Raw genomic sequence first — 27,049 nt, 5'->3', positions numbered from 1 at the left:
ACAGGATGTAGAGATAAAAATGGTAGAGGATTTTAAGTACTTACACTCAACTGTCCAGGGCGATGGAGGGTTCAACAAAGAGGTGAAGAAGCGGGTGCAGGCAGGATGGAATAATTGGAGTGTCAGGTGTGATGTGTGACAAAAGGTTGTCGGCAAGGATGAAAGGGAAGGTGTACAAAACGGTGGTCAGGCCAGCGATGTTGTATGGTTTGGAAACAGTGGCACTGAGGAAAAGACAGGAGGCAGAGCTGGAGGTAGCAGAGATGAAGATGCTGAGGTTCTCTCTAGGAGTGACCAGGATAGATAGGATCAAGAAGCAGTATATCAGAGGGACAGCACATGTCAGGTGTTTAGGAGAGAAAGTCAGAGAGGCTAGATGGAGATTGTTTGGACATGTACAGAGGAGAGATAGCCCGTACATTGGTAGATGAAGATGTTGATTTTGGAACTGCCAGGCAAAAGGTGGAGAGGAAGGCCAAAGAGGAGAATTATGGATGTGTTGAAGGAGGACATGAGGTTTGAGAGAAGAGGAAGCAGAGGACAGGGTGAGATGGAGGAAGATTATCCGCTGTTGGCGACCCCTGAAGGGAGAAGCCGAAAGGAAAAGAAGAAGGAGAGGACATAAAGTCTTATAACATATCATCCATGTCGAAGAGATGAATAATATCTTAAATCAGAACAATGAGCAAATGAAAAATGTTTGTGTTTGACAACTGTTTTAGAGAATAGACAACCGCAATTGCCAATAGCTACTGAATATGTGGAGAAAAAGATCCAGCCTAACAAGTTGCCGGTGTTTCCATTATTTTGTCCAATCCCTGTATGTATCTATCAGAGTCTAGACTACAACCAATGATAATATGAACACAATTATCTTCGGAAAGACAAGGTAAATGGGACACATTTTCAAAGATAAGAATAATAGCGACACCCGTATTAACACCGTATAACTGTGATTTTTCTTTTGCAATGTTGTATCATATCACTGATGAGAAATGAATGGTTGGCAACAATTGAATGTCATGACGTGCAACGATGACTGCTGAACAACAAGCACAAATGGCAATAGAGCAACCACTTCTCATCCCAGCTCCAGATCTTTGTGCGGTTATCTGGAGAACTCAAGATTATCTGCATATTAATTCATTTTTTCTGTTGAGCAACAAAGACTTTGTAATTACCTTCACCAGACATGAAATGAGATGTGTTTTACTTTGTTGTATTTCACTCTGCTTTGACCAGTCAGTTAAGCCGGACATTCCACCCTCTGTAGGGGAGACAGGGCTGAAGGATGATGGGCAGCCTACATCGATTTCTCAGGCTGAAGTCTTTGTGGTAGTCAAAAAGTTCCACGTGGGCAAGGCTGCGGAAATTGATGAGATTCTTCCAGAAATGCTGTAGGCTCTGGGGGTTGAGGGGCTGACATGGCTCTTGAAGGGTGTATCCAACTACACACTCACACTACTAAGCCTCCCTGATAAGGTCAACTCTAAAGTGCTGTAGAGGAGGGTCTGATTGATTGTAGAACCATATAATGTAATCTTAAATTCAAGAGGAACAATATGGGTTCCATCCTGGCTGTGGAGCTACAGACCAAGTCTTTACTCTCTCAACAGTTCTCGAGGGTGCCTGGTAGTATGACCTGCCAGTCTACATATGATTGTGCAATTGAAGAAGGCGTATGACCGCGTGCCCAGGGACCAGTTGTGGGAGGTGCCACTCCATTGAGGGCAGACCAATCTCTGCATTGCTGGAGCGGGTGTTGTGTCCGGATCCTTGGGTGCAAGTTTGATGTGTTTCCAGTCGGGGTTGGTTGTGCTTTGTCTCCAATCCTGCTTTTGGTTTCCATGGACAGGATTTCGAGGTGCAGTACTGGTGGGGAGGATTTGCACTTTGGTGGCCTGAGGATCCAAACACTGCTATTTGCAGATAACTGGCTTCTCATGGCTTCATCACAATGTGACCTTCTACTCTCGGAGGTTTTCATCTGAGTGTGAAGCAGCTAGGATGAGGGTTAGCACCTCAAATTCCAAGGCCATAGTTCGCAACCAGAAAAGGATTGATAACTCTCTCCGGGTAAGGAATGAGTTCCTGCCTCAAGTGGAGAAGTTTAAGTATTTTTTTGGTCTTGTTCTCACGTGGGGGATTAAGTGAGTTGGAGATTAAAAAGCACACGATGGCCAAGAAGCAGAAAGCACTCGATGGTGAAATAGAAAACAGAAAATTGAAGTATAAAAACACTCACCTGAGGAAAGACCAAATAACCTGTAGAAAAGGAAATGTACAGTGGAGAACAACAAAGGAAGCTGTGGAATATAACACACATGCGTGAAACCTGAATATATAAAAACACCAAGAAAAATCATGACAGAGAACTTTACCAAGGAATGTAATGCAACCATGTGGGACAGCAGTCTGAAACCAGGTGGTAGAAGTAGGAATGTGGATTGGGGGATTGGTCCAAGCTGCGTGCCTGAAACAGTGCGACAAAACACATGATAGGAAACTAGAACAAACCAGGTAACAATCAAGATAAAAGCACAGATGCAGAAGAAGAGTTGGGCTGCATGCAAGCTCAGAGGAGATGGCATGGAATTTTTTTTTTGAGATCTGTATAACATTATTTCATGATACTGAAGTTTTTTTTTCATGATAGTATCACACTATTCCGTGATATTGGGTGCGCTCCAGTACCACCTGAATAATTGGCTCAATATTGGGACCACCTGGCCACTGTAAAGTGATTTGTTACACACCAAGTGACGTCTTCTGTACTCGCCTGTAAGTAACATCTATTTTCCTGATGTTCATGAAGATGTCTTCCAACTTGCAGCAGAAGGTTTATACATATAGATAGAAACTAGTTTTGTTAAGCATTCCAGAGAGATGTTCACTCTCGCTTAGTTGAAAATGTAATAGAGTATATTGTGACCATAAGTGGCGGTCTTTGAACAGAATACTTCCAAGATAGAATAAAGTAAGTGAAATGAGGCCAGAGTCAATTTTGACTACCTTAATGTTTGGGATGTTCATTGATGCAATAGTACAGTAGACTTACATCACGCTTGTCATTTGTGAATATAAGCTCTGTAAACAAATACATTGGTCACATGCATCTGATCATGAATCTTAAAATGTAGAAGACATTGAATTAGGTCATATGTAAATAATCCTTGACAAGTTAGAAACTAGACCTTGACCAACTGCCAATCATTATAAATTTATTGCCCTTAATGTGTGACTTCTAAAGTTGTCACTGTTGTCAGATTATTTTATATAGATAGATGCACCCAATATCACGAAATAATCTGAAAAGTATCGTAAAATAACATGACATTAAATAATGTGATCAGTATCACAAAATAACTTGATAAGTATCACGAAATTATGTGGTACTGATGCAAAAATATTTTTCCTTGGTGGCAGCTCTGAACTTCCGTAGGGTTGTAAGGAGCCCTGGATATATTTGCTATCATTAGAGCTTTATTCAAGTTTATTCTATTATGAGGAAAAAAAAATCTCTAACTGTCAAGAAAAGAGCCATGTGTGGGTCAAACTATGCTTTTATAAAGGGAGTCATTCATTCACAAATCAGATACTTGCAAACCATTTGCTACAATAATAACTACATGCAATGGCCTTTCTTGTCTCTATGTTTTTACGACAACACAGACTGTACGACTCTCATAGTCATGAAATCGAAATGTCCGAAATGCTCTAAAAACTGGCCAACAGTGACATCTAGTGGTATTTCTGCACTTAATTCACATTTACTTAAAAAATACTTGTCTTCTTATTTCGGTGTTCGAAATATGGTATAATAAAAAAATGCATTATTCCAGCGATATTCCCCACCGAATGAAATTCTCATTTAACACCGTTTACTATTAATTGAAATGATAACTATAATATTGATTTAGCTTTGTTATTTTGGGAAAAAAGGTATGTTAATAATTATCTATCAATGGCAATTATTAATGTATTGAAATAGTCGAACTGTGGTATGTTTTTTTTCGATTGCATTTCCCCAAAAATAATGAATAAATAAAATCTCTCTCTCTCTCTATGTGTATATATATATATATATATATATATATATATATATATATATATATATATATATATATATATATATGCGTTTTGTCCCTTTTCAGTTGCCATATGAACTTGGACAACGGAGATTGATTATGCGCATGCCCGGGCATGCGTGCTGATGTGTGGCTGGAGTTGTGACGTACTCGTATATGGTTGACGTGTTGTTGCGGATAGCAGCGGACTATTTGTTGATACTGCCCGACAGTGCACACGGGAAGCTGTACTTTGACGCTACTCCCTGCGCTTGCTTTTTCACGTCCATTCGAACATGTCTGAAGAGTGGGAGGAAATTAGGCGGCTGGCCGCTGACTTCCAGAAAGCACAGTTTGCTGACACAGCACAGAGGTAAGTGTGACTAGAAGTGAACGTTGTGAGTTGCTTAATGATCGATGGCAACACTAGCTGTCATGGAACTGTCACTATTAATCAAAGATACCGGCGGTTGAATGTGTGATACCCGGAGTCAATCCCGCACCCAGCCGGAGTGCTAGAATTCAATCTTGCTTTTACGGTAGCAGTCTCCAGCAGGTTCCTCGCGGAAAACTTATAAAGACTGCATTGTGGATTTTATAGCAACCAGACCCATGTGGCATTCTATCTTGTACTTTCAGAATGATAAGAAAATGTCACATGGCTCATAATTTATATTATACAGTATTGTCATGCATTTCGTGGGCAGAGTTTTAGCTTGGCTGCAATCTAACCCATATGGACACACAGGAAGTTTCATGGCGTTCTATTGTGTACTCTCAGAATAAAAACCCTTTGTAAATGACCATATGAATCACAATTTGTATAGTGTACATCCTCTGTTTACTGCAGATACAATACACGATACAATGCCATGAAACCTTCCGTGTGTGTTCGTCAGGTAGTCTACTGTAAGTATGGCCTATCTGTTTAATTTGCAATTTAAAAATCCATAATGGTGCCTTTATTTTGAAGTTGACCCTGCTAAGGATGGCTTTACCATAAGTAGCAGCTTATAGGCACAAGATTGAATTGTGGCACTCCGGCTGGGTACGGGATTGACTGCACTCTTCTGAGGCACTTCCGTGTACTATTCTCTTGTCATTTTTACAGTTAATTCTGTATTGCTATTATTATCATTGCATTGTGACTTTCCTTAGATTTTGGTTGTAATCATGTGTCATTTCATTAGAGAGAGATCCTAATAAAATTTCAGATATGGTATAGGTTGACTGGTCTGCAGCAATGGCATCACTGGTGTATAATGGTTGGTTTGCATGCCAATTTTTGATGGAAGCAGCTGGTGAGAAAACAAAATCTGAAAAACCGGAAAGGCATGACTACGGTGAAGTTGGTTGGATTCTTGAAATTAGAATCGATACCCAGCCCTAATGTCAAGAGTCATGTGTTTCCACCTGGAGATTGTGAAGACTGATCAATCCATTCTGTATCATGAGTCATACATGCACACAGACAGACTCTGTCCTAATGCAGATACCCACATCTTATCTGATTATTATGGAAAGTTATCACCTGCTAGTTGTTATTTGTGATGCTGTTTCTTTAAATTTATTTACAATATTAGAAATATTGCATACCTTTCTCCTTCTCATTACCTTTTGGTATTTTCAAGTGTTATAGACATCCTGTTTATTGATTGTTGATACATTCACTATGGAGGAACACTATTTAGGGTTCTAGACTTTTTTGTTTTCTAAATTTTTCTCAGTGTGGACTAGTACTATCCAAGCTAAGGTGAACATTTTGAAAGGTGTTCACGAGCTGCACATCACAACATGCAGCCATTAGTTATAGTGTGTGCTATTTTTTGTTCCATGTTATCCCTGATCCCTCAGTTCTTCAGGTTGTTTGTGTGTTAAAAATTCATCAGCACTTTCTTTGTACATGTTTATTTCCAGCTACTTCATTTTAACATCTACCAACATTTTAAACCACTCTCATACACCCTTAAATGTTAATAGATGTTCATATGTATCATTGCACCCTTATAAAGCTCAACATGTGGAAATATGGGTATAGTTAAAGTTGTGAGTTACAATGTAACTCTTTGTTGAGCCTGTTCACATTGTGTAAAGAGGAAAAAATTACTAACCAACTGAAAGGCCTAGATTGCCATATAGCACTACTGCAAGAAACCCATCTATCAGATAAAGATCTTGACAACTGAAAAACTCCTGAGTGAACAAAATATACTAATTTTCTTATCACGGTGGAAAGAAGATAGGAGTCTGTGTTCTGATGCATATAGTGTATGTATAAAGACAATGAAGGGAGATTTGTTGTGGCACACGGTTTAATCGGTGGAACGCTTTCCTTCATGAGTGTATACGCGCCAAATGAGGATGCACCTGACTTAATTTATCTGGTCTTTTCTGTCATGGTTAAGCACAGCACTGGTATCTTACTGGCTGGTGGGGACCTGAACTGTGTAATGTTGCAAATAGACAGACAACCGGTCTCCAGAATTGCAGTAGCTCAGATGGGCAGAAGACTAATACACACCTTCTAGTGGAACATGCTATGGTCAATGTTTGGAGGAGCAGGTTTCCTTTAGGCAAAGATTTCACCTTCTATTCATACAGACACTCCTCCCACTCCATGACTGATTATTTTTTCACCCCTAAGACCATGATGCACACAGTACTGGATATACAAATTTGGCCTATCACAATGTCTGATCACACACCTGTCATTCTATCATGGAATATCGGACATAATAGGAAATTAATACCTCACTGCTAAATGGTAAAAAAATTAAGTCATTTCTGACCGCTGACATAAATATGTATATAGAGACAATATCTTACCAGAAACGTCTCCTATAATGCACTGGGATTGTGCTAAAGCATATATCAGAGGTCGTTTTATTGCCTGGTCTAGTGCTAAAAAAATGCAAAAAACAAGCGCGACAAAGTTTTATGAATCACTCTACAACAACACGAACACTTGCATAAATGATAAATTACTGAAAGACTATTTAGAAAATATCAAATTAAACTAACTAACCAAGGAGATGGCAAACAAAGTGGATGAGCCAATAAAAGAACAAGAAATACTGCAGGCAATTTCTTCATTAAAAAATAATTGCCCTGGTCCAGAGGGATTTATCAATGAGTTCAATAAAATATTTAAAGAGACATTAGTACCACTGCTTTTGGAGGCCTATCACTACGCATTACAATCTGGCACTATGGCCCCTTCATGGAACGAGGCAACCATAGTAGTCATCCATAATAAATTTATCAACAAAGTCATTCACCCAGACCAAACAGGTTTTATTACTGGGAGATTTTATGGTGACAGTATTATAAGACCACTAAACCTAAGGACTCATCCTACAGCAACAGAAAATCCAACTATGATACTGTCTCTTGATGACCCGAAAGCATTTGACCGAGTATCCTGGCAATACTTATTTCAAACTTAAAGAAAATTCAAATTTGGTCCCAAGTCCATTAAATGGATTGAAATTTTATATTCAAACCCACAGGCTGCCGTTCGAATAAATGGGACTCTGTCGGATCGATTTCCTCTCAAGCGAGGATGCAGGTAGAGGTGTCCACTTTCTCGGCTCCTCTTTGATATCTGTATTGGGCCATTGCCCCAGCAAATACGACAAGATGAAAATATAAGGGGGATGAAAATTAATCAAGAAGAACCTAAGCTATATGTGGATGATATTGTAATGTACATTGTGGAGCCAACTTTGACAGTTCCACACTTAAAAAAATCTCATACATACATTTGGCCTTTTCTCAGGTTATAAAGTCAGCAAAGATAAAACAATGGCAATGGATATAAGTGGAAAAATTCCACAAAACCTCAAAACTGAGTGAATTAAGATGGCCCCAAGATGGAATTTAGAATCTAGGGATACAGATCCCACCAACATTGGAAAAAAATAACAAACAAATCATAACAAATCAGTGGAGTACAGAATATCTCCAGAGACTTTGAACGATGGACATAACTTTCACTATCGTTAGTAGGTAGAATAGAAAGTATTCGTATGAGCGTACTTCCTAAACTCTTGTATCTTTTCAGATGCTTCCTGTCGATGTACCGAGATCCACTTTTGATAAGCTAAACAGATTGATTTCCAAATTCATATGGCAGGGGAGAAGACCACGAATAACACTTAAAACCCTACAGCTACCAAAAGCAAGAGGTGGCCTCAAAGTTCTAAACTTAAAATTTTACTTGGGCTGCTCAACTCAAACCTCTCACCACTTGGATCATGAATGACATGAGAACAAGATGGTTAGATATTGAACAAGACCAATGTAATCTCTGAATGTAGCTGCGAGGGAGACAACTCACATACCACTCTGAATATTTGGAAAAAATTAAGTAAAATTAAACTTTGGAATGGCAAAAACAATATCATCCATTACTAACATCGGATTAATTGGAAGTTCAACCATCACAAACTGACTCAAATTTTAGAAAATGGGCTGAGCAGGGACTGATGTACGTACACCAGGTTCATAAGCAGGGGAACTTTCATACCTTCAAACAGTTAAGTAATAAGCATTCCGTCTTCCCAACACATTTTTTTCGGTATTTACAACTGAGAAGCTTTATCTCAAATCATAAAGAATGGCCCAAAATTAGGGAACCCAATGTGGTGGAACGATTTATGGAACATATTCAAAAAGGCGATTGGAAAACAAAATTGAATGGTCGAATTTACCAAATATTTTTGAACTTGGACTGCAACAATACCTCAAAGATTGAAGCAAGATGGGAGGTATAATTTTTTAAGATTTTTTCTGACACCAAATGTGGTTGCTAAAATGAATAAGACCTGCCGTAACACTTGCTGGAGAAATTGTGGAGCACACATCGGTAATCACACCCCCATGTTTTGGACATGCCGGAAACTGTGCTCATTTTGGGAAAATGTTTTCAAGTTCCTGAATAGGTTGTTCGGTGAAGCTGTTGCAAAAGATTTTAAAACGGCAGTATTGGGAGTGATTCCTGTGGGAATTGAGGGAAGGGGAAACATCTACCTCTGGCAGACACTACTAACAGCTGCTGTGAAACGTATTACAATTAAGTGGCAAAAACCTGAACCACAAACTTACGGTTATGGAACGACTCAGCTACTTGCTTAGACTTCAAAGACATAATTTGAATAAACGATGGAAGCTGTTTCTTGATGCCCATAGATAATAGAGCGATTGATTATGTGTTGTATATGTTATATAATTCTAAATTGCTGATGCAAAAAATGTAATAAAAACAAAGTAAAAAAAAAAAAAAATTAATGCACAATGCCTCATGCTCACAAACGATTGATCCGCTCAACTTCGGGGTGGACATTGAAAACTCAGTATCTGCTGTGAGCTGCTGCCATGTTATCATTATGACGGGCGCAGCGTATGACATCAACGTGACCACGAAACATGGTGTTTTAATGCCAGGATTCGCTCCTGGATCTGCAATTTTTCACTGATGCCAAATCCCACTTTAAGAGGCTCTATCGGGTCGATACCCGATACCAGTATCTGCAACAGTGCATCCCTCATTTTAGCCACCCTAACCAGTGCATCTTGGTGTTTCTTCCATTTTCTAATTATTGCACGCAATAGTTGACTCCTTCTCACCAAACTGCTTGCCAATGGTCTTGTAGCCCATACCAGCCTTGTGCAGGTCTACAATCTTGTCTCTGACATCCTTAGACAGCTCTTTGGTCTTGTCCATTGTGGAGTGGTTGGAATCACATTGATTGAGTCTGTGGACAGGTGTCTTTATAAGGGAACTGAGTACTTAATTAGGAGTGCTAATTAGGTAATAGGACTAATCTCTGTGGCTCCTGGCCACATGACTGGTCTGTGGAAGCCTGAATTGTTGCTGGTGGGTAGGGAGTGAAATTTATGCTGTACCTGACCATGACACTGCAATGCTGTCTCTGTTTCAAGTTCCTCTTCAACCCATGAGAGATGCTTCTAGACCCTGTACTATTTTATTTTCATGTGACATGACTGCTGTCTATGATTTTGTTGTTTTATTGTCCTCAGTGTTGCAATTGTACTTTTACATGGTGTCTTTACTTCAGTGTGACAAACATTCAGTCACAATTGTGTTTTTGCAGTATTTATTTAAATGTGATCTTTACACTTGTTTACAGGTTGTCAGAGAGGAATTGCATTGAGATCATTACAATGCTTGTGAAAGACAAGAGGTTGAATGTGGTACACACTTTGGATGGAAAGGAATACATCACCACAGCCCAGATCGAGAGGGAGATCCGAGATGAGCTTTATGTCCATGGAGGTAAATTTCAATTGTATCACACAAGGGCTGTGCATCATCGTCATTATCCTGCCTGTGATTCGATTTACATCCTTATCGAATTTATCGTGAGATGCAGAATTGTCATTGTGGAGAGAATGGTGATAAAATCAAGCGCTCCTTGTCATTCATCATGCTGCTGAGACGCAGGAAGAGCGCTCAAATATGTATGTTTTATAATCTAAGGAGTGACTTCTTCTATTACGGAAAAATGACGAGAAAACTTGGAATATGACATCACAGCTTACAAATCAGAACCTCAGAAACATCTGAGTGTCCCAGCCAAGTGCCTGCTCAGCTCCAAATATTATCTCCTGACTCCACTGTTCTCTAAAGCCTGACCATACAGATTGGTGTTTCTAGTAAGAAACATTTAACCTACATAAAGAAGGTTAAATATAACTGTTAAATGATTATTTAAATGTTACACATTGTTTCATTGTAGTTCATCGTTCAATAAAGTTTGAAAGTGTAATGACAGGTAAATCTTAAGTCATTCAATAGTTGTTTGAATAATCGTGATTATGATACGAATCAAAATAATTTGCCATAATCGACCAGCCCTACATGATAATTTTCATTTGACATTACACTGTATGGCGCCCTGGTAGCTCGTTATTGAAATAGTATTGCCTTTTTTTTTTAACTTAAAACAGTAAATGTTAAAAGGCACATGGGGCTTTTTAATTAAAATTAAAAGCTACAAATACAACGGCACAACACCATTTACAAAATGTATGAATGGGAATAGCATGAAGAAGTCGACGTAACCTATTCCTGAGACTTGGGACTCTTTACTGAGTGGAGGGATAATGTGTGGAGCCCTAATCACACTCATGAAGAGAAAGCGTCACCTTCAGTTCACGTCTCTTGCGCGATGAGTAGGTGGGATTTACATTATTCAAAGACACTCCCTCAAGAAGAGGACCATATCCGACCTGCTGTCCTTCAGTTACCCTCCTCTGCCATGGACCCTTAGAAGGGTTAGACCTCGCTACCCGTTGAGTGGGTGGGGTTGTATGAAAATAGACACACCCACAAGAAGTAGAGGTTTCATTCTAGCGGCTGGAACATGGCTGAAACCTGGCTGCAAACATGCTGGGAGCCTGCTGGAGAGCTTTCCAACAGCTTCCTGTCAGCCAGCTCCGACTAGCTTGCCATTTGAAGTGGCTGCCACTATATTGTCAACTACAGAAGGAAATAGATTTTGTAAAGAATAATAATGCTATTTTCTTCACAGGTCGGATCAACCTGGCACAGCTCCAGCAGGTGTGTGTGTGCATGTGTACGCGTGTGCATGTGTGCGTGCTCAAGTTTGATCTCAATTGGGTTCTTCTAATGCATTGTTGTCTTGCCTACAGGTAATCAATGTGGACTGGGTCCATGTTGAGAGTCAAGCTGCTGAAATTGTCAAGACTGATAAAGTTCAGCTTGTGCTGGGGCAGCTAATTGACGAGTGAGTATCATTAATGATTTTGCTTTTACCTATGACAAATAAATAGAGAACTTCTGACTTCTTGTCAGAGTATCTCTACACACAGAAGAAGTGAAGGAAATTGGGCCTTTGAAAGAAGTTGGTGATGCCATTTCATCAAGCACATGTGATCAGTCACTGCTCGACAATGACATGCCTCGCTGTTCACAAGTGCTCAGGTCATTGAGATCCTGGGGTGCAGTATTGTGAGACTCTCCATGGCTGCTCTGATGAATTCCTTATTCCTATTTTTTTTTTTGTATTTAGTTCTTTATTTTTTCTTTATCTTTATTTTTAGATTTTTTTAATGCCCTTCAGGTTTGGAGAAAACACCTGGCCCTTTATTTTGTTCTATGTGATGCATGCTCCATCCTCTGACGGGCTTTCTATTTGGTTTTGCTACTCATCTCATGCATGTGAACTGTTTCCATTGGCTGTCTGCCTAAGCATTGTCATCTTATGACTTTAATGACACATTGGATTCTGTCTACAAGTCTTGCAAGACTATACTCAAGCCTTTGACTACCATGACTCTAGCCATGTATGTATTAGGTGTAGTACATATGTTGAAACATGATTGTCATGCTCGCTTAGAGGAGGTTGCATGCGGTTCTATGGGGTTAGCTGTGATGGCTTTGACCCTGCAAAGTTTAGGAGCCACCATTCTCAATTGGGTGGACAGTTGAATGTTGTCTCTAAGAACTCGACCTCGATGAAGTAGAGGGGTTGTGTCTTGCTTTCAAGACAGAAAGAAAAGTGAAGACATTGAAGTTTAGCATATATTAAGCTTTGAAACTGTATCCATGCTTGGATGGAATTGTGGCAACATATTGTCAATATCTCAGCGTGTGTACTGACTTGACGTACCTGCATACATAATAGTTGCTTTCGTAGTGTAGGAACCTTTCAAATCTGGGTACCATTCGCGGATTAAACGGTTACAATACCCATTCGTTCAGCAGGAATCACGAACCAAATGGAATAGTTCTTGGATCCTTTTTTGCGCAGAGGCAGCAGAGAGAAAGTAATGTTTGCACTTTTTGTGCACTATTTGGTGTCGAGAGCTTTGAAAATGTGTCAGACTGATTTACTATGTATTGTCATCAAGTGCATGATCTGAAGACAATATATTTGAGATAAATTAATTTGAGACAATTTGAGACAATTAGATATCTAATCTGACATGATTTAAAATTACGTCTACACAAACTAAACTAAACTTGCCATGTATTTTGTGTTTTATCCTTCACCGATCACCTTGAAATCTCTTTTGATTATAGCAGAGACAATCCGGCGATGAAGACAACAAAACACTGTGGCCTCATTGCTCACTATTAAAACATTTGTTGTGCATGTCTCAGTGATCCTGTAATGCGGCAGGGACGCCACTGGCTACCACATCCTCTATCTTATGCGAATTGCCACGCTGTGCAAAGACCGGTTCCTGGAATGAAATCGTCAAATTATTCCCTACAGTGCGAAAGCGTCTTATAAACAGATCTACCTGTGAAGTCTATTGATGTGTGTCTTTGTACCAGTGTCACAGTATGGCTTTTTCGTTGTGGCACCAGACCAAGTAATTTAGTCGTAAACATTTTATCAGCCACAGACCTGTATTTCATGTCTTTTAATTGTACCCAGCTCATATATGGATCGTCTTGCTGAGGAGGTGAATGACAGACTTCAGGAGGCTGGCTTGATCAGTGTCTCGGACCTATGCAAAATCCACGACTTACCGGGTGACTTCCTAACTCCGGTGATTTCCACTAGCCTTCTTATAATGTTTCTTTTGCATTTTGGCTGGACTAACTAAGTTTTTTAGGAGCTGGCTAAACGTCTTGGCCGTTTGATACAAGGAGAGCTGGACCAGTACAATAGAGGAATCATTTTCACACTTGCTTTTGTTGCTCGTCATACAGCCAGAATACTGGGACTCTTCTCTGCCATAACACGGTAATCACATTTAAATTGTGCTGTACCAGTTTTTACTCTTCTTATTATTCTTCCTACTATTAAATGATCTCCTCCACATATTGTGTTTATCTCCTTCTCCAGGCCAACACCCATCAGTGGCATCATCGCAGCATTTGGTTTCCAGGAACATCTCCTGTATTGTGAGACAATATATTTCTGTTCTTTATACACTGAATGTGTGACTCAATGACCAATATGATTGTGTATGGCAGCGGTCCTTGAGGAGTTAGTGAACACGAGACGCCTGAAAGGAACTGTGGTTGGAGGGCGCCAGGACAAAGCCATTTACGTTCCGGACATCTACTCTAAAACTCAAAGTGCTTGGATCGACTCTTTCCTCTTGCAGAATGGGTACTTGGGTAAGTGTTTTTTTGTAAGGAAATAATTGATTATTTAACTGATATAGAAAATGATGAAGACCCACCAACTTTTAAACAACTTTTAATATGCTATGCACTATTGGACTAATTACCCAGTGTCACCACGTGTCTTTCCACTGCTGTGCGGATGATACACAGATTTACTTACCCATGAAGAACTCTGAAGGCATGGCTAATGACCTGATGTCTTGATGATGTCAGTCATTCAGCTTAACCACTTACAGAAATATCAGTCTTTCCTTTGCCAAACTCTCCTATCTTCCGTGGTAGCGTCGGCCCCTGGTCCGAAAGCTTAACTCCCACTGCCCAAAGTGTCCTATTTGACTCCTCACCTTATTTTTTTAAATAAATCCTATTCAACTATGCAGTGAGGCTTCTAACCGACTCTTGACAGAGTAATCAGCACATCAATCCAGTGTTCACTTCTCGGCACTAGGTCCCTGTCTACTTAAGTATTGACATTGACATTAACATTTTATTGATAACTGTTAAAGCCTGTCTTAGCCTAGCCCAACTACATGTTAGAACTGCTCAACCCCAACAAGCCTGCCAGGACCCTCAGATCCTCAACCTTGAGTAAACAGTAATGATTTCAGGCACGATTTAACTCCATTGACATTAGAGTAAACAAACGTTTTTGTTTACAGTGCCAAGAGTGCACAATTTCTGCATTCTGGTTTACTTTGAGCATTTCTGGTCTCTGGTCTCGTCTGTAAAAGCCATCCCGGATAACTTGGGAGTTCAATGCCATGTCTAGAGAAGGTTGTGAGTCACGAATGCGTCACATAAACATGTTGAAAATGATGCCGGTGGAGAAGGTGCTTTGCACACTAGTTGACGAACTATCATGTCATGGTCAGAGCAGACAACTTTACTGCAGTAGCATATCTGAACCACCAGGGCTGGGTGAGGTCCCCAGCCTTTCACCGCGGGACAGCCCGCATTCTCCACTGGGCAGACAGGCATCTGCAGTCTCTGAGAGCCCGGCATGTTCCAGGCAGCTCGAATGTCAGGGCAGACAGGATGTCGAGAGGGGGAGCTCTCACAGGATATTATGGTGAAGATCTGGAGATCTTCACAGTGTGAGCGAATGTGAAATATCTCCTCTGGTTCTGGCGGGGCCTCTGGCGGGGCCTCGGAGTGAAGGTAACCAATAGTGAAGCCCATTAGAGGGCAGAGCATGTATGACATAGAACATTTAGGTAACTTAACATTTTGGCTTTCTCATTCACAACCTAAATAAATTTGGTTTTTATCTTCCTTGATTATACCTGGAATAGTTATCTGATCTCTACGATCTTTACATCTTACTTTAACTTTTGTGTTATGGCTAATAGTTAGGACTCCCACAGCAAAAGTTGCTTTGTTCATTTTATTTTTCTTTTTTTATTTCATTTTTCTCCACCAAACACGGTGAGAATGACAATATGGTTGCTTCTACAGAGTTTGACGCCTTACTCCGGCTTGGCATTCCGGACCCCAGCAATTATATCAAAAAGCGGTTTAAGTCCAACAAGTTGCTATTTCTGCAATCTGCCTGTGTGGGCCAAACTCTGATGGACCAAGTTGAAGCATCAGTGGAGGAGGCAGTGAATTCGTCATTGTGGTCCGACATACAGGTGCCAATTTTGATTTGCGCAAAGTTCCATTGTTTAATACTCACTGTTGCTTCTGTTAGGCCATTCTACCCACTTGTATGTCTGTGGAGGACATGGAGATGCTTATCCAACAGGCCATGAGGAACACTAATGTGCTGTCATCTGCCAGAATCCTGGGTGGCACTGTGGTTGTCAGTGAGAAGTTCATCCGCAGCCAGTGTCTGTCTTTGTTTGATGAGGCTATGCTGCAGAAAGCCAAGAAGGTATCGCTATTACCGTAATTTCCGGACTATAAGCCGCTACTTTTTTCTCGCGGTCTGAACCCTGCGGCTTCTAAAACGATGCGGCTAATATATTGATTTTTACAGGGATATTCCAATCAATCGGCCACCGATTATGAAAGGCTGAACTCGTTGTGATCTGTGAATGCCGACCACTGCCTGTCATTGCTGGTCACAAAATCCGATCACATGTGACAGCAGCCGTTCTGATGAGGCACCGCCCGCGGTTTGTGATGCGTCCGCTCCTCCCTGCCGACTCGCCACTCGCTTGGCAACGGCGCGTCTAATGCGGAAGCTTTTTTAAGTCTGTCATGTCAAGTTTGCATCCTGCAGCACATGCACGTTAAAGGGCGTCAACGCCACGAATTCAATACGATATTTAAAACACCAGTACTTGACGGAGCACAGAGAGTTTTCTGGTGCTCATGAAAGTGAAACTACAGGAACCAGCGGTCACTCGCGACACTCGCCGGTCTGAGCGTGACGTTCAGAACGCGAAGCATATTGCCCGAGAAATAATCATTAATTTCACCGCGCCAGATGAGCATCCTTTCTCAGGTGTCGTTTTAAGACGGAATTAACCGGGACCGAATCCGCTGCAGTCTTGTGTGTGTCAGATGCAGCGTTCGCGGTCAATCTGAAACGTTTGCAACCGTCCAGAGTGAGAACTTTCATGAAAGAGGTTGAAGACAGCTGCTTCAGCTGAGTGCTCTCCCTGTCTCTCGGAGCATCCCGAGTTTTTAGAGTCTAATGAGCATGCTCTTCGCTGGCAAAAATATTGAGCTTCGTCACATCAAACCGATGACATCACGGGCGTTTTATTTACCTTTAAAGCGCTCAAATTGCGCTGTTTTCGCCCGCGTGTCCGCAGCTCTGCTAACAGAGACGATCTACTGGAGGGTGAAAACAGCGCTTTCTGAACACTTTAAATGTAAATAAGATGTGAGGAGTTCATGACTGGAGTTCAGAACATTGGCAAGATTGTTTCATGAGTCAGTCTCGACACTGGACCCCGTTTTCAAAACTAGTACTAGAGGATCGCTAGAAGTGATCCTCATGCATTTTCTGTGGCGCAGACAGCAACGGTGCACCCGCGGCTTATAGAGCGGTGCGGCTTATGTATGAACAAAATCCATTTTCCTTCTTAGATTTGGTGGGTGCGGCTAATATTCCGGTGCGCTCTGTAGTCCGGAAAATACGGTACTTCAGTTTTGGTGGTTTCTTTTTCAATATTTGTAACTGTCTTTGTTTATACAAGCTATTTTCTTTCTATATCCAGGATGTGAGTAAGCCAGTGTGTCTCATCACAGAGGACAACAATACACTGGTGCCCACACTTTCAGAATGTCAAACTGTGTCAACCAAAAAGAGAGACGTCGAGCGGAAGAAGAAAGCTACAGGTGTGATTGACGGGGGAGCCACAAGTGCACCTGACTTTTTTTTTTGCTCTTTCAGCAGAGTGTTTTATTCAAATGTACTACACTCTTTGAAGCAAACAGGTTTGCAGAACTACGCAAAAAAAAATATCTCTGACCCTTTTAGTCAACAGTCATCAGGATGAGAGAACAGATGACCACATCAGAACACCTGCCCTTTTCACTACAGTCGCTGCCTGTTAAACTACCAACCAAAGTATTTTACTGACTCAACTAGACAACAGTCTTTGTTAATCACTCACTCTCTGAAGGTACATTTGCATCAGCCTTTTTTCGACCTCCTCTATGTAGCTCACAGCAGACTAAGCTCCATTTTTAAAGACAAGCCTTTAGACCAACACCATAATTAATGAGTATGAACCGTTATTAAGCGAGCCATTTGTTTATTAATAGTTAATATGTGTTCCCCAATCTAAAGTGTTACCATACTAACCATGTGTTGGGTTTCTATGCTTGAATGGCAAACCAATAAATGTAGTAGCTCTACACGTGCTGGGTGTCCGTACGTCTAGTTTTTGATGAACAGGTGTAGAAATAATAATGATCTTGGTATTTGAATGAAAATGTGCTTCTTTTCAATTTAACAAAGTGTTCTCCTCTGAATTGACTATTTGACGCAGAGGCTAGCAGCAGTGTGAAAGCAGGAGGTGGAGGAAATGCCAGAGAGATCCGCATCCGTAAAACCAAGAAGAAGGGAAGGAAAGATGAGAACAGTGGTGACGATAAAGATTCTTCACATCAAAGTACATACCCAGACGAGCATTCTTGTTCTCTCCACATTGAAGTAAAAAACCTCTGTGTACTTGTGAAATTCACCCCAGTTCTCCTCTTCAGGTCATGCTACTGACTTCATGAGTATAGATGAGATCATCAATGTCCTGCAGGAGGGGGTGCCTGACTTCCCAGAAGAAATTCTTCATGAGCTGGCCGACTCTCTTGTGCAGTAATGTTGATCATTTCCAACTCAAGTCTACCTCTTGGTGAGTCAATTCTCAGAAAGGGGTTTTACTCTTTGTGCAGGCCGTTGGCTAAAGTGTACCAAGAGGTTCTTCGGAGCGTGTTTGTGTCCTCAAGCAGCTCTCCATCTGGAACCAACAAAAAGACTATCAAGGAGATCCAGGAAGATATTGGAAACCTCCACATCAACATTAAGCTATTTGAGAAAGCAATCAAGTTCTTTCAAGGTACTGCACGATGTTGTGTGAGTGTGCGCGCGCGTCCAAGTTAGAGTAGGACTGCTCATCAAGGGATTTACCCCACAGACGACACCCAGGGACTCATCAGCAAGCACATCCTGAAAAGCGTGTGCACGGATGTCACAAACATCCTTGTCAACTTCCTGGCTGCTGACATGATGTTGTCAATGGAGAATACTGGTTCTATAACATCAGATGTAAGTACATCTCCTCTTGTGCTACAGCTTTTAATTCAATCCAATGCAACAGCCCTTCTGTAACTGAAACTTTGCAGGTCAGGATCAAGATTTTGGGAAAACTCCCAGAAGAGATGAAGGAGCCTCTTATCAAGCTACACAACAGTCTAAATGGAAAAGTAAGCATAAAGGTTTTCTTGTCTGGTATTGAACATAAATTCATATTTTAAAATGTACCTTGTTGTTTACAGGCAGTTGAAGAGTTTTTAACCAACCTAGAGGTTAGTGCAGAGGCATGTGGCTTCATGGTCAAGAAGGGAGACAAAAAAAAAGAGAGGTAGGGAAAATGTGGCGTCACAAAGTCATGGCACTTGCGCATGGCACCCTTCCACACCAGGGACTTCTCCAGTTCACATTGCATGAAGAAGGGTGTGTTCATTATCTAATGTCCTCTATGCGTGTTTGTTGCACCAATAATGAAATAATTTATAATAGAACATTAAGTAAACTGTCTGACCCATGTCTCACATGCTTGCTCTTGATTTGATCACTTTCCTTGTTGTTTATGGTGGCAAGTATCAAGTGAGATCATCCTGCAGCCTCCACCGTCATGTCACGTCAGAGTTCAAAAAGATTGAAAGTCTGCATTTAGATGACGTTTATACTGCAGGGCTTAATGGTCAATTCAAATTAGATTTTTTTGCGGGTTGTTCACATTTCCATTCAAATCTGACACTACAGCGTCTCACACAGAGAGTATGCTCGGTGTTTGTAAACTAGGCCACTCGTGGTGGAGCGTATCTTGCGATTTTAAAGCTGCTGCCCCTCCTGGTCCAGCACATCCTTAGTAAGAATAAGTTTATTTAAGTGTTGTACGAGTATACTTGTATTAAAACTGAGAAAGTTTATGTTTGCTTTTGACGTACTACAAAATACTTAAATGTAGCTCGCTGAAGTACACTTACTTAATACTATACTAGTATTCTAGTTTTTGCTAAGGGCATGCACAACCTATTTGTTTTGAAGGAGAATACATAGACACTTTTTCACCAAGGATGTACACTTCAAAGCTTGTATTTTCTCTGCGGACTGCATAAGCTCTGCCACTAACTGGACTACATTGGATTGTTCAGCCTGGAAGTCAATGAAAAACAAAGTTTATCCAGTAAAATTGCAATGTAAAAAGCTTCATGGAGGCTTAAATAAGTGGACCTTGCACTGAAGATTCACCATGACAACGGAACTGCCGGACTGGCACATGGACATGATGACACTTTTGCTTCAGACTTGACACCTCAGACCACCAGGAACATGATCAAATAGTGAATGTATGAGAGATGGGTCAGAATATCCAAATAAAAAAAGAGAATGTGCTGCTGTTTTGACACACATACTCATACAAGCACAATGCTTCCAGAGGACAATCTGTCAAAAGCTGCATCAACTGCAGCACTGTTGTATTTATGCCAGATAAGAGGGTTTAAGTACTCCAGTCCGAAGCGATAGTGGTAGAACTGTTTCATTGGCACACTGGCGCAGAGTTCATTCATAATGTCCATATGATGAGAGCTTTTATGCGTGTTTGTGAGCGCCTACCCTTTTACGACTCTCTCGCTTGTTGATGACGTGTAGGTCGGATGAATGCGAACCTGGTCGTTCATACTGCATACTGCTGTCATGTCAGATACATATCCATTTAATTTACACAAATGAAAGAGTCCGGGGTCAGATTTGAAGAAATCTGAATTGCACTGTTCAACTTGGAATGGAAAAAATCAGGTACATTTTACGTGTGGGCAAAAAAAAATGCTAATTTACTCGCAATGTGTAAATAGCCTTAGTGTGTTTGCTTTGAAAATTGACCTCATCCACTCTGCTGCTTATTGATTGACTCCTTGCATACACAATCCGCTGTACTCCAGATTGGCACGATATGCAGTGCCATAACATGGCTAGAAACACTGTCATTGACAAGAATGGAAGTACACCAGCCACAATGTTGCAGCACTTGCTGGTGAGCGCAGTCTGTTCGTAACAGTCCCAGTTTTGAGTCTTGACCAGCTTTGGTTACAGGGAGTTAAAATAAATCCTAAGAAATATGTCCATGTTTAGGAAAACTAATGATGAGTTCCTATTAGGGATTCTCCGATCAGGATTTTTGCTGCAGATAGCAATCACCAGTACCAGTCACATGGATTGACAATGAATTTGTAATACAATGATGTGTACATGTGAATGAACCATAAAATAATTTTTTTTTTTTTTTTTGATATCTTTTCAAGGAGGCAAAAAATTGAAAAACCTTGCAGCATGCAGCAACTAGTCTGTCAAAAGGACGACTGAAAAAGATTTAATTTGACGTGAGACGTCGCACTTTGGTGAATCTCTTGAGACTTTTCTGTGTCTGTGAAATATTTAGATACTGGCCGCTTGTGGTGGGTCTCTGAGACAGAGAGCACTGCGTTAATGAAAGTTTCCGTGTTTTCAAACGTTTCAGATTCAGGTGGTGAACGAACGCTGCACCCGACTCCAAAATGGAAACTGATTCTGTTGTTTCCGACCGACCTGGTCGTCTAGCTCAGTGAAATTAATCATTGTTTCTTGGGCAAATTGCTTAGCGTTGCAAATGTCACATTCGGCCCGGCGAGTGTTGCTAAGCGGTAGCCGCTCTACCAGCCTGCTGCTGAGGAACCAGCGCTGTCACTTGCACAAGCCTCTAACTCTGCGTTCTCTGTCAAGTGCTGGCGCTTTAAATAGTGTATATAATTTTGATGCGCTTCCCTGCACAGCATCTTCCCGTGCATGTGCTGCAGGATGCAAACTTAACATAACAGATTAAAAGAAGCTCCACGGCAGACATGCTGCCAAGTGAACAGCAGGGAGGGAGGAGGACACATCACAACCAGCGGGGCTTCATCAGAGCGCCGGCTGTCACACGTGATTGGTTGTTATGATCGGCAATGACAGGTAGTGATCGCCGTTCACCGATGACACTGCAATCGGTGAACGGTCAATTGGAGCATCCCTAGTTCCTTTTTTTAGTTTCAGCAAGGTATGTATGTTGAGTTGTCCAATGCAGCAGCAATACGTTGCGTTCGGATGGGAAAAGAACGAGCGACATTGATCCTTCGGGTCCAAAGATGATCTTATTTATTAGCGAGACACACGCATCATTCTCACGGTGTGACCGCAGTTTGCAATAGCAGGTGACAACAAGAAAGGTTATTTTAGTTGACCATGACACAGTGGCGCTACACAGTGGTATGTTCATGTACAGCACCAAAACACTTTTCACATACAGAAACGGGGAACATTGTTGTTTAACTTAACACTCCCACTTGTTCACAGCTTCCTGCTTTCACACATGAACAGATAAACAAAAACTAATATGGACATCATTCAGTCTCCAAGAACAGCATGCTCAAAATTCTTCAACTTTAATTTACTCGTTGGTTTGGTCAGAATATCTGCAACCATCTCATTAGTTGGACAGTAAATTAAACTTACTTTCCCGTCATTTACAGTTGACCTGAAACGGTACTTTATATCTAGATGTTCAGCTCTCTGCCTGCTCACTGGGTTCTTTGCAAGAGCTATTGTTCCCTGGTTGTCTTCGTACACAACAGGCTCTTTGTACTTGAAGCTGTCCATCCAGCCATCCAGTTGGTTCTTCAAGTAGATACATTCCTGTATGGTTGAAGCCAATGCCACATACTCTTTTCCATGAGACCAATGCACTACCACAACTGAGACTTACACAGTATCCTGTGGTACTTCGCCTGTCGCTGGTATCAGATGCCCAGTCAGTGTCACTGTCGGCCTGTATACACAAGTCTTCTGTTTGGGTCCTTTTGAAACAAAGACCTTTCTCAGATGTGCCATTGAGATATCTGAGAACATGTTTCACCGTAACCCACTCTTCCTCTGTCGGTTCGGCAAAGTGCTGAGATAGCCTGCTTACCACAAAACTTAAATCTGGTCTGGTAGCAGTTGATAGGTATATAAGGCTTCCAACAGCATCTTCAGTATATTCAAGCTTCTGCTCACATGGTCTCTCTCGGGTTCTACAGGTTACCATCTTGAAACGTTGCAAAAGCTTGTGAGTGTACTTTTCCTGAGTCATTTTTACACATCCATTTGATTGGTCAAACTCAATACCCAAAAATGCTTCAGTCTTCCTAGATTTTTCATTGTAAACTTCCCCGTAAGCATCTCTTTCACCTCTCTTAAAACCTTGTCATTACTGGCTGCCATGATCAAGTCATCAACCCATATGATAATGTTCATCTTCTTGCCTTCTGACTCTTTTGTATAAACACAATGATCAGCAGGTTTTTGTTTGAATCCATTCTCAGCCAAACAATCGTGCAACACTTTGTTCCAATTCTGGACAGATTGTTTGAGACCATATAGTGACTTTTCTAGTTTGTTGTCATTTAATGACTGGACTTCTTCATCCATGGCTCTTCTCAATTCTTTACTGTTAGCAGAGCTAATAGCCTCCTCATAGGTCTGTCGAACACCACATACAGCCCGGTAACAGTAGTCTACCATGTTACGTGCTGTATTGCAGTCTATTTCTTCACATACATAGTCCTTTAGGTGACTTGGTTTCTTCCTATCTCGAGTTGGATACCTCCTGTTCTCAGTTTCATCATTTGTCATACTTTCATCAACTGGTCTCTGAACCGATCTTGAGCAACTACTCTGTTCACTTTGCTCATGAGCATCCTCTCTGCTCCTTTTAAGCTCTTGTGTGATCTCCCCTGTCTCATTTCCTCACAACACACATTTGTCTCTCTTACCTTTCTGTGTCTGCTTCTCAGCAGCTGCTTTGTTCACAGACTTAACCAGTCTGTGTTTTAGCACCTTGATTGTATCTTCATGATACACCAAATATGCTGGACTGTTTTTATCAAAACCCACAAAACATCCCTGATCACATCAGGAATCTAATTTTCCTTTTTCCTGCTTGTACGTATTGCAAACTGACCCAAACTTCTGCATCTTTGATAAGTCAGCCTTCTCTCCTGTCAGCAACTGGTAGGGGGCCTGTCCTGTTCTTCTGTTGAAACATCTGTTACGTATGACCGCTGCCATCTGTACAGCATAATGCCATTGTCCTTTTGAGAGCTTGCTTTCAACTAGCATGCATCTAGCCATCTCAAACAGGGTGCGCCATCCCCTCTCCGCAGTCCCGTTCTGATGAGGGCAATATGGATAATTTCATTTGCCACCGCTTCTCTCCGCCTCCCGACTGTGACGCAAACAAGTTTTTCTTTTTCATTTTGGCGTCATCCCATATGTGTCTCTTCTATTTGATCTGAGACAAACTGAGACAAATGGGTAAATCTCATAATACTGTATAATGTTTGGTTATATTAATACATATAACTAACAACTTGCAAAATGTGTTTGATTCTACAAATTCAGGTTTGACACTACGATAGATTTGATTTCATAAGTTTAATACAGTTCATCTTTACTTTTCTTTTTGGGAGTGTTGCTTTTGCATTGCCTGTCTATCCTCCAAATAAGGAGACAGTGATTAAGATTTGGTGCTGTACATGATCTCAGAGGCAGGTGCGGAGACATCATGGGGGCTGGTGCTCAGGCCAGAAATAAAGAGCACCCGACACAAATGAATAATAATGATTACTATTATTATTATTATCGTTGTTAGTGGAGTCTCTGAAATAATAATCATTTCATGTGGTTAATGTAACAAAATGTCCACATCTTTTCATCATCTGTTTATGAAAACCTGAGGTGTATTTGTGCTGTCTGCTGTACTGTATCATCGTCATCAAGGCACTTTGCCAAGGTTGGTAAGGTTACTCTCTTTTAAATGAAAAACATTTTACATTAAGTTCATTGGCAATATCAAACCAATAAGAAGGTTACTTAGCGTGCCTTTTAACAACCAAATAATATATTTGACAGTTCAAAGAGATCATAATGAAATGTATCAATACTTAGGCTGAAGGACTTGCACAAATCCCATGTAAACCTGTCTGGTGACTGACGTCGTAAGATCTCTGAGTGGCAAGAGGAGGTGTGTGAGGGGCAGCGCCCCAGCCTTGTGAGCACTGCAGCACATGTCCCTGTGAGCTTGTCATCATAAAAATAACTATAGTTTCTAAATAGAAATATTTTATGTCTATCGCAGCCCTCTGTATGTTACAGCGTGTGGTGGGGAAGCAAGGGTCATTTGCGGATGGGCCGCTCTGTCAGTAATCATCCAGGGCAATTTATCTAGGCATTGAAATCATTTCCAAATTGTTTCTTTGAGGTAATTCCAGAGAGTATTTTGTTAGCATTGACATGTACTTCGCCTTCCAGGCAGGCTCTGTTCTTGCACCGTCAAGCCCTCACTGAGCAGATGAAGGACACAGAGGATCCTGCTCTGGTGTTGCATCTGACCTGCGTCCTGCTGTTCCAGACCTATACACAATGCATGCTCCATGCTCCGGGTCGCTGTGTGCCACAGATCATCAGTGTGCTTGCTGGGCACATACCTCCAGTACGTTACTATTTTGGAAACTCAAGAAATAATACCATGTTTTTATGTGCGATTAATACACAGAGAACTATGCCACTGGAATTTTCACAGCTGACATTTTCTATATAAGTATTCCTATGACCTGTATCTCTTTTTGTTTGATTCTTGTTTTCATTTCTCTTCAAGCAGACACCTTTCTATTTGTTTTTGTGCAGGAAAGTCAACAACTACTAAGTACCTACCAGAGTCTGGTTGTGAAGCAGCTGGTCAGTAAGAAAAAGGAGGAAAGCAGAGCTGACGTCTCTTCTGCAGAACCAGATGAGGAGTCATCCAACGTGCGGATGCAGCTCCTGTGTCTTATGCCACAAATCAAAGACCTGGTTTTGTCTCCGAGGAAGACATCCAAAAGCGAGGGCTAAAATGTCCGACCTGACATATGCGAATACGGGAACCACTTCCACTCGCACCTAAACTCATAGTACTCCTTGATGGTTCCTTTTATGTTGGCCTATCTCTAAGTCTTAGAAGAATGGTCAAAATGTGTCTTGATTTAAATGGACTGACAGCCTTATCAGGTCTCATCAGCCAGTTAGCAGCAGTCTAACATGAGCACATGTTTCACATAGAAAAACAGAGTCAGGAAAACCTGAAATGTCTTCTCAGTTGTAGTCATCCAGTGTTGTGATACAAGACCATAGAGGTATTCCATTTTAACGGTGGCATCCCCCTGGACCAGTTCGAATGTTGAAGATGTGCACTATTCTTTCAATAAATCTATTTTGCAAAGCAGCCCTTATTTGTCCTCATTGTAAATGTTTGACTACTGTACATTACTGGACAGGTTACAAGGCTTCTCAGAATACTTTTCATCTGCATACTTTACACTAACAATTGCATGATGTACTTGCATACATACATATTAGCATAATAGACAAATCAAAGTTCTTTATTTCTGTGACAGCCAACCCAACAATAGTAGCAACATTTTTTGTTTTGTGACGGGGGCCCTTTTTTTCCTTGCTTGAGCAAGGGCGCCCCAAAATGTGTGCATGTGCTGTAATGGAACAACTCTGTTTTCCTTGACGTGCTGTTACACAGTACAGTTCAGCATGCCGTCTTCAGATCACAGTAGCCAAGTTGATCTTTTTTTTGTTTTGTTTTTTTCCCTTTAAGTCACTTAAGAGTGTCTGCTTTAAAATGTCTGCTTTTGTGTCAGTTGTACTTATTATAGGAACACTTCTTCACTCTCCCTTTCAATCTCCACAAAATGTAAGAAGAAATATTGACTGAACTGTATGTGTAATGTAATTGAATGTTACAACGACATGGCCATGTTATTTAATGGGCATACAATGTGTCATGAACGGTATTTAGAATGTGTTAGATTGAAATAAACAAACTTAAAACTAACTAGATATAATACTACACACTCAAGCGAATGGGGGGGAAAGAAATTGGGTTATTAAAATTTGGATATCCTATTATTCCTCTGAAATGATTATGAAAACTATTGGACACTGGATGTAGAATGAATTAATATGAATATTCATTTACCTATGTCAAGAATCTTGAATGGAGTACAACAAACGTCACATTTTTATGCATTAAGAATGTCTTAATGTTTACAAGTAAATATGCAAAAAGGTATA

General features: G+C 40.9%; 1 protein-coding gene across 1 annotated transcript; it reads left to right on the top strand.

Annotated features, from left to right (window-relative positions):
• Positions 1-4,218: 4,218 nt before the first annotated feature.
• On the top strand, positions 4,219-26,911 carry LOC128754045 (E3 UFM1-protein ligase 1-like). The gene is made up of 19 exons (XM_053856363.1): positions 4,219-4,440; positions 10,220-10,365; positions 11,624-11,652; positions 11,745-11,839; positions 13,499-13,613; positions 13,680-13,810; positions 13,913-13,971; positions 14,044-14,190; positions 15,655-15,830; positions 15,890-16,072; positions 17,370-17,490; positions 18,147-18,269; positions 18,361-18,469; positions 18,547-18,710; positions 18,789-18,919; positions 18,997-19,077; positions 19,150-19,235; positions 25,241-25,421; positions 25,616-26,911. The coding sequence occupies exons 1-19, from the start codon at positions 4,364-4,366 to the stop codon at positions 25,817-25,819; spliced, it is 2,358 nt and encodes a 785-aa protein (XP_053712338.1). The 5' UTR covers positions 4,219-4,363; the 3' UTR covers positions 25,820-26,911.
• Positions 26,912-27,049: the final 138 nt, after the last annotated feature.

Source organism: Synchiropus splendidus, chromosome 2 (genome assembly GCF_027744825.2).
Source record: "Synchiropus splendidus isolate RoL2022-P1 chromosome 2, RoL_Sspl_1.0, whole genome shotgun sequence".
Classification (NCBI taxonomy): Eukaryota; Metazoa; Chordata; class Actinopteri; order Syngnathiformes; family Callionymidae; genus Synchiropus; species Synchiropus splendidus.
The sequence above is the reverse complement of the archived record's forward strand: the minus strand, read 5'-3'. Positions and strand labels throughout refer to the sequence as shown.